We start from the raw sequence: 9,428 nt of genomic DNA on the forward strand, positions 1-9,428 counted from the left end.
GTTCTCGTCTTATTTCCTGAAGGGGGGCCCTAAATCAGCATCTAGCCGAGGGCCTCCAGTGGAGCCAGACCGGGCCTGTTCATATCTGTAATTTTAGAAAAAGAACTTTGATAACGAAGTTTGAACCAAATTACTCGAAATAATTTTTGTTGTTACTAATTCGGTTGTTCTTACCTTTTTCTCAAATAAGAGTTACGAAGGAAAATGAGAAATTACTTGGATAATTTTGGGAAAAAAAAGTTTCATGAATATGAGCCCACAAATGCTTTGCTTTCAATATACAGGTTGTTTCTAGTGTGTCGTACAGTTTATCAAATATTCATTAATCTTCGCTATAGATTAGGTAAATAAATACCAAAACTTATAATAAATGCATTCATTAGAGCTTACTAGCTGGATCTTTATTATAATTTGGATTTTCCTGAGGATTACTAGAGATTTTTCTCGAAATCGATAGCAGATACGACAAAACTATAACAAACCAAAAAGTGTAGTACTGGACCAGAGTTTTTTTTCTACATTTTTCTAAACTAACAGCCATTCACGAGAATATAGTGTAGCTATTAGATGAGAACATCCATACATAAATTGGACTGTAAGGTACTGGGTTATGAAGTTCGAAGGACCATAAAATTTTCCACACTATTTATTGAAGTAGGTTTATATATACAATTACACAATGTACACTTTACAAGATTCGCTGAACTAGTTATCGAAAACTATGAATCAATTCCACGCACTTATCCAATAACAATTTACCGACTTGGGTACTAACGAAGATGACCGACTGTAGGGTCTTTTCTAACCACGTGGCGACAAGGCCAATATTTTACTAACTTGAAATGTGCAAGCTGAACACTGTGTCTCAAGTGGCGAGAGCAACGACGAACTATACCAAACTGTACTTGACTTGTACTTACTAGACTGTGTGTTGAATATACTGAACTGACTTGAACTCACTATTCGATCTCTTACCCCACCTCGACCTTTTTGTCGAACCATCGAAAAGGGTTAAGAGCATAGAAGTGCTACAGATAAAACGGACATAGTTAAATAATCATTATAGCCAGCCGTCATTATGAGGACGACTGCGTGCAGCGCACTCATAAAGTGCGCGGAATTATGTATAACTAACTTCAGGGGTGAATCTTTGGACAATGGCGGCGCTCAGTTCTACGAACCTTGATCAAACTTAACATATAGTTTTGGAGGAAGGAAGCAGGCATCCTTCCAGAAAATATATCACCCTGTAGATTTGCATTCAAAATTAGCATATCACATAGTGAAAACTTTAAACTGGAATCTATGGCCAATTCATATTAAATATCTTTCTTGTGAAGGGAAGGTTATACGAGAAAATAACTTGAACTTCAACACATGTATCTCAAAACAAAATGTTTGGGGACTCATGTTATAGGACTTTTTTTCTTAAAATGATCCGAAAATCTGTCATTTTCATTTGTATCTCCAATTCAGGAGCACCGTGTAATTGACCCCAGTATCCCCCTATTTCTACGCTCTTGTCGTGAACTTTGAGTATAGAACAATAATATTTTATATTCTATGGTCTGTCATTATATTCCATTCATTTGAGTGAAAATTCGATATGATCTGAATTGTAATTTATTGTGAATGTTTGCAGTGTCTAAAATCAGTATTTCCTTTATAAACGGTACCAGGCAGATAAGGGAATTCGAAAAATTTTAAAGAACGCCACCTTACAGCACTCTGGTGAAGCAGACCACCAAAGCAACAGGTGGGTCTCTCAAAAAGTCTGAAACAAAATCGAATCAGTAAACACACCAGGTATTCTATGCATCTTAGTTGTGGACTAAATTGATTTCAGTGATTTTTTTGTGTTTATCTGTTAATACTCATTTGAACTGTGTTTTAAAATATTAGCAATTTTAATTGCTCTGTGATATTCCTGATTCCTGTTAGTACGGAAATAACGTTCAACATGAATGAAGTCAAGTAAGTATTCATTGTTAAATAATAAATAGTTATATTGAAAGTATTAAATTTTAGCGATAATCTGACCTGTGACATTTGCAAAAAGAAATTCTCCAGAGTGTGGGTGACAAATCGTCATTTAAAAGATATTCACCATGTAGAAGCGAAAAAATCAGAAAACAGAAAATCAACAGTTCATATGAAGTGTCCTATTTGCCCCGAAGAACTGTGGAAAATGACAAATTGGAAAGGATTAATGCACTTACCAGAGGAGATCTTGCCTATATAATTAGAAAATTCAACATCGATAAAAGAAGACATGATGATGATATGGTAGAAAAAGCATTAAAAGTTAAGGAATGGAATAGTGAAGGAAAAAATGATGTTTTTCTATTTGAACAAATAGGTATGTAACTCAAATAAAAGTGTGTATGTATTTCAATTGGTTAATTTATTAGGAGAAGCCTATGTCAGATTGAAGGATGAAGATTTTGCTTTAGGATATATGAATGACAACATGGAAAGAAAGCTGAAACGGTTCCAAAAAAATTATATGCATAGATGGGACACATGGAAACAATACCAATGCAAGAAACTATGATCTTACCATAGTTCTAATTCTAGGTCCCCACCTCTTAGGAAAAAAAAAAGCTTGTTGTGACCTTTTTATTTGAGGATTCAGATCAGTATAATGTTGTTTTCAGTTATGTACATAGATTTTGCTAAAAGAGAACTTATTAAAACGTGAACCTCTCATTCAGTGCAACAAGTTTCTTTCAAAATGTTGGATGTAAATCATTTTAAATATACAGGGTGAGTCTTTGACTTGTACATATATTTTAACCCAAGATTCCTGAGGTCAAAAGAAACACTTTTTTCCTTTACCATTTTTTCCGATTCGGCCCGGTTAAAAAGATACAGGCTGTTGAAAATCGTTGAAAAAATGTGATTTTCGGCTATATCTCGTAAATGGTTGTATCGAAGGAAATGATTTTTGAAATATAGCTTTTTTTTGATGTGATACATCTTATCCGAACACAAGATTCCATACACATTCTTCTGTTTCTTTATTTTGAACATTATATCCCATAAAAATACCAGAAATTCGAAGAAACCAATTCTTAAGAGTAATTTGAACATTCATCGAAGAATATTTGGCTAATTTGAAAAATAAAAGTATTCCTCATGTTTTCTCGTACAAAGCGCCGTTTTCGAATAACTTGATCTTAAAAAAAAAAAATTATCTGTGAAATTCAAAAAATTGGGTACTTTGGCTGAATGCAACTCTGTTCTGTTGTGGAAAAAAAACCACAGAAATGAATATTTACTATGATGTCATGTCTCAGATTTTAGAATTGAAGTACTAGCCAACTTAGTTTGAAAATAAAGTTGTAAAAGTGAATAAGCTTTCATAGATGAATATTATTTATTTGAGATTTCAAGGTTAAATGGCAATGCTTGTAAACAACGATATCATATAAATGAAATATAATGAATGAATGGATATGAGTATCAGAGCTAATATGGGTGGTAGCGAGCTCAATTCGTTATAATTATCGAAAATGAAATAGAAATCAAGAGAAGAATATTTGATCTTTAGCGTCAACGAAATTGGAATAACTCATTTATTTTATTATAAACACTACTTTGTTCAACAAATGGAATGTTAAACGTGAGTTTATGATGGTTTTTCTAATTTATTAGCTTATTTCCAAGGTTCAAAAGGTATATCTTATGCTTGAGAAAACTTCAGTGTTCCGGTTTTCAGGGGTGAATTAGCTCATTCTGAAAATTTAAAATGGCTATATCTTTTTAACAGGGCCGAATCGGAAAAAATGGTAAATGAAAAAAGTATTTCTTTTGACCTCAGGAACCTTCGGTTAAAATATATGTACAAGTCAAAGACTCACCCTGAATGAAGGTATGGAGTTGGCGCTTCTGAGATTTTTGCTTGGTGAAGGTGGAATACAAGAATTGCAATAACTCCATTAAAAATTAAGGTTTTTCTCAATATAAATAATCTGACTAACAATTTTTTTTTAGCAATTCTGAAAAAATTTGAACTACTACATGCTGCGATTACTGGCTACTAACAGCTCTAGGAACGTGGCAAAACTTATTTTTTATTTGAAAAACAAAAACAAATTCAACTACCAAAAATTGAAACCCTTAGAAAATCGAAATGTAAATATATTAATTTCTAGATTCTCATTATCACTGGTTGGTGGCATTTCCATTTTGAATTCTCAAAAATGTTTGCACTAATTAGGTTATTTTTTGTATTCACTCGCTTATTAACAAAGTGCCCAAATGTTCAATAACTAATAATTTCAATATATGTTAGTGATTTCTTATTTTTCTTTCTAGTATTTTGAATTTCCTGCATTGAAAATATATATTTTTATATCATTTCAATTATTGTTACAGAATTAGGTACCTCATTCTATACTGAAATAGGTATATATTATTTAAAATTAAATTATTATTCATCATTGATAAATCAAAAGTCAGTATAATGTTACATACATGTTAATCATCAGAATCTGAACTTTAATTTCACATATAGTGAACAAAATAAAACATTCCGTTGAATTGAAATATTTATTTGCAACCTTCATAGTAAAAATGAAATTTCACACAAACAGTAATAAATAATAGTTTGTATTGAGTTTCTTAATTTATTTCTCTTTAAACTACAAAAATTGAATATTACCAGTTCACAGATATTGTCACTTAAATAATTTTAATCTCTTTACTTTAAATTCACAGAGGGAATTTTTTTGTCAAATATACAATTACAACATATTTTGACTAACAAGATCTTGAAAAAAAAAACTACTATTGTTGCTATGTCAATGATTACTTACTTTTATATCCATCAGACGAAAAAGTGTAAATAGCAATTATAACTATCAACTATTTTACTTCAAGTCTGTCAAAATTAATTCAGCATGGCCACCATAATCAGGCAAATTTTCCATTGATCAATCAATTATAACGATCGTTTATATAAAGAAGGATCTCCTGATCCTAATTTCAAAATGTTAGAAAAAAAAATAACATATTTAATTCGTAGAAGTGACTTTTCACGGTTTTAAGACAGTCTCACCATCTTAAATGACGCTTCTCCTTATGAAATAATATACTATTTCGAAACTTCTAATATCCCTAGATTAGAGGAGCGAAAGATTATCCGATCAAGCATGCACCTTGACATAAAGATCTATTGTGCATCTAATATACCTAGCTAGAATTAATTTCAATACCAAACAATTCCATATCAAAAATTGCATCGAGTGAAACATTATGAAGGTGGCTAATTGAGGAAAATGTTAAACCAAATGAACTAAAATCACTATATAAAAAAATATGTAAGCTTAATCCATCTATGAGTATTGGGTTTTCAACTCATATTTAACAATAATTTGGAGCTCAATCAATTGAAATTCTTAAATTTCAGCTTTCTTTGAAGGTGCCAAGAATATAGATGAAAATTTTCTGGTAATATCGAAACTTCGCTTGTTTGAATCCATTAACTTTATATACAATAAACTGTACAAGTAAAGTTTATTTATTGAGTAAGTCTTTGCAGCAAACCATGTTGTTATATGCGCCTTACCGTTACATAACATCCCTAAGAAATGAGGTACATCTCAAAACTAATGTATCTGGTACATAACATTTCATATATCCACGAGATTATATGAATTGTTCATGTATCATATACGTAACATTGTTATATTACTGAAGTTACATATATGATATATATTCAGGTTTCATGAAGGCTATATTAATCAGTTATATACGTGTATGTAAGATAGTTACGTATCATATATGTAACATTCGTAATATATATGTTACATTGTTAATATTACGTAAATGTTATATAAATATAGCATATTCATGATATGTATTAATCAGATCTACACAAGTACGTTTCATAATTACATATAGTTTTTTCAAACCCAATGAAAAAATGAAATTCAATTGAAATTTGAACTGCTTCTTCGAGTGACAATTTAAATTTCCCGCATTCTCTAGGTGGCGCTATAAACATTGTAAACCGTATTTTGGATTCGCGCTAAGACAAGTGTGTAAATTTCCATTTACGAACTTTTCATTACTCTGGTAGAGAAGAGAAATATTTCTATAAAGATTAATCTTTGATTTCTATTATATGTGATAGTTACTTGTTCTATTGTATTGATACAATAATAATATATATATATATATATATATATATATATATATATATATATATATATATATATATATATATATATATATATATATTATTCTTAGACATTAATTGTTTTTTATATTTACGTGAAAACGTGGACGTGAGGAATATTTGCAAGGTAAGTGCATTTATGTATACTAACTAGGTACTACATTTACTAGGTAACTACATTTAAATATACAGGTCTCCATAAATTGGAAGTTCAAAGGAAAGTGAGAGATTCTATGGGCAATTTCAAATCCTATAAGCATGTGCCTGCAAACGCTTTATTTTCAAGATACCGGAGTTTCTTATCGTAGTTCTTGTTTTTTGTAATGATTATACCTACTAGTTTATCGAATCTTAATAAATCTCCGCTACATATTGGATAAATATAAGTACCAACGCATCTTCTCACTTTTATAATTAATTTAATCGTCACAGCTTACTCACTGGATCTTTGTAATAATTTGAATTTTCCTGAAGGTTATACTAGAGAATTGTTTGAATTTTTTTTCGAAATCGGTAGTAGGTACGACAAAACTACAAGAAACTAAAAAATGTAGCACTGGAGCAAAGTTTCTTTTTCATATTTCTAAACTGCCAGTGCGGTCCACCATAAAAAAGTTCTGGAGGGAAGAAAGTGCAGAGCACTGTTCCTAAAAAAATATCACTCTGTATATTTGCATTCAAAGTTAGCATATAACATGATGAAAACTTCAAATTGAAATATCTAGACATAATATAATATCTTCTGAAAGGAATAAGTTGCTTGAGGTGGAAATTTGAAAAAAAATTAAAGTTTAACATTGTATTTCGAAAACAAAGCGTTTGTGTGCCCACGTTCATTGGACTTTTTTTGAAATGATAATAGAAATCTGTAATTTTCGTTTCTACCTCCCTGTATAAATGTTCAATAAATTTACAAATAACCAGATCGAAACTTCATTTTATTAAATCTGTTATTCTTCATTGTTCAAAGATGCACCGAACAAAGCAAAGAAAATTGGTAACAGAGCTATCTACACCACAGAGACGTAGATTAATAGCTGCCCAAAAAAAATATTTTCTTGGAAATGAGACTAGAACTCCTACTTCTGTGTCTCGTACTGCTGCTTCTGTGTCTGCTATTCCTGCTGATAGTTGTCCATCGAGTTCCAAACAAAATATAGAAAATATATCTTCTTTGGAACAAGAAATACCTTCTAGTGATTCTAATAGTTTTAGTAAAATACAAAGTGACACTCATACTGCTCAAATCGCTAGCTCTATTTTAAGTCCATCTAATGTCGTATATAATAATAATCCTTGTGTTTCCACAAATGATGATGAAACATTTACTAAATCACTCCGTTCTTGTTTCATTAAACATAATATTTCGCAGTCAGCTATTAGTGATATTTTGTAAGTACTGGTAAATCATGGTGTTGCAAATCTTCCTTTGGATGCAAGAACTTTCATGAAAACGCAGAGGAATGTTAGTTCCAAGATAGATAATGTCAATGGGGGGCAATACTGTCATGTGGGTGTTCTGGATGGTCTTAAATCGTCAATAAAGAAATATTATCGAGTGTGCCCTCTTGAAATTAAACTAGATTTCAACATAGACGGTCTTCCAGTCTCCAAAAGTACAAACGGTCAGTTCTGGCCAATACTGGCTGCAATCCATGATGACTTTTATTCACACCCGTTTCCTGTAGGAATTCATTATGGAAATAGCAAACCCTTAGATTCTAAATTATTTTTGAAACCTTTCGTTGAGGAAATGAAAATCTTGCTTGACAAGGGTTTGGATTACAATGGTCACCATGTACAAATTAGGGCAATAATATGTGACTCCCCTGCTAGAGCCTTTATTTGTGGAACAAAAAGTCATACAGGATATTTTGGATGTCCCAAATGTGAGACTGAGGGTGACTTTATTGAGAATAGACTAGTTTTTCCAGAATTAACTGCGAAATTAAGAAATAACTTTTCGTTCAGAAATAAAAGCCAGCCAGAACACCACAAAATTGATACTATACTTCAAGAGCTTGACATTGACATGATCTCACAAATACCTTTGGATCCAATGCATTTGGTTTATTTGGGAGTGACAAAACGGTTACTCCAATTTTGGGTACAGGGAAGAATGGATGTTAGGATGAATAAAGCGAGGCTTGTAGAAAGCGAGTTGCGTTATTCAAAATTGAAGGAATTCATCACTAACGAATTCTCTCGTTTACCTAGGCCTCTTTCAGATGTAGATAGATGGAAGGCAACTGAATTGAGGCTTTTTTAATATAATAATAATAATAAATTCCCCAAGCGTCTGTGACACGGCACACACAATTATACCAAAGTCACACTGATGAGTCCGGTGTGTGTGCCAGGGACGAAACGCATAAGTAGGTATACGTGAAATCCTACATTGGTGACCCCGACGTGATTACGGAAAGCTGCGGCGTTGGAGCGCAGAGGCGACTCACTACTCACTGCCCCGCTCAACGTTACGGCTACTGGGGTGTCCATCGGACACTAGAGCCGGTGGCACGCCGAGCCTCGTGTTTTCGTCATCACAGCACGCAAGCGCTCTCTCCCCCCTGGGACCACCTGCGTACCTCCTCCTCAGGAGGGTCTTCGTTACTGGTGAGGGGGTGTGTAGTGACTCGGTTTGCTCAGAGATGGCGCCATGGTGGTAATGCGCCACAAAACATCGGCCCCGGCGTATTTAAAGGGGTCAACGCGAAGCAACCGATTCACTTCTCACCCAATGGTGTGGGAAGGTGTGTCTTAGGCAGAGATCGCTGGATAGCCTAACCGATGAGTCCACCAGCGATCTCGGGACGAAACACAATACCCCCGGGAGAGGGCGTACCTAAATATTGGCTCGAGACAGACTCGCCAAAGTAGATTAACTACCTTCAAACAATTGGCGGTGCACACCCTAAAGATAGGGTGAAGAGAATGATGAAAACTATTATGACAAACAAGCTAGCATTGAGTTGCTCCTGGCTGGGCTTGAGGAATAATATAAGAGCAAGTGATTTCCCCTGCATAAAAATAGCTCAAAGTAAGATTCTATGGTATTAGGTATGCTGCTTTTTTTCATTTTGAATTCAGTTCAATGCTATTAATTTTAAGGTTTTATTGTCACTCTTTTTTCTCCTTTCAATGACCTGCAAGAAATTATTAATTATTTAAGTTATAATCGAAATTCAAAAGGAAATTATATTGAAATCCTTCTATAACTGATGATTTGGATCCCTTCAATTTG

The 9,428-nt window shown here is 33.0% G+C and overlaps 1 protein-coding gene across 2 annotated transcripts; it reads left to right on the forward strand.

Annotated features, from left to right (window-relative positions):
• Nucleotides 1-1,600: 1,600 nt before the first annotated feature.
• LOC123681030 lies at nt 1,601-2,758 on the forward strand. 2 transcript variants are annotated; one of them, XM_045619195.1, is made up of 3 exons: nt 1,601-1,974; nt 2,054-2,359; nt 2,412-2,758. In XM_045619195.1, the coding sequence occupies exons 1-3, from the start codon at nt 1,965-1,967 to the stop codon at nt 2,552-2,554; spliced, it is 459 nt and encodes a 152-aa protein (XP_045475151.1). In that variant the 5' UTR covers nt 1,601-1,964; the 3' UTR covers nt 2,555-2,758. The 2 variants fall into 2 exon arrangements, 1 of the variants encoding a protein (XP_045475151.1); XR_006747587.1 differs by having other exon boundaries at nt 1,605-1,974; nt 2,029-2,359; nt 2,412-2,494.
• Nucleotides 2,759-9,428: the final 6,670 nt, after the last annotated feature.

Source organism: Harmonia axyridis, chromosome 5, assembly GCF_914767665.1.
Source record: "Harmonia axyridis chromosome 5, icHarAxyr1.1, whole genome shotgun sequence".
NCBI classification, from domain to species: domain Eukaryota; kingdom Metazoa; phylum Arthropoda; class Insecta; order Coleoptera; family Coccinellidae; genus Harmonia; species Harmonia axyridis.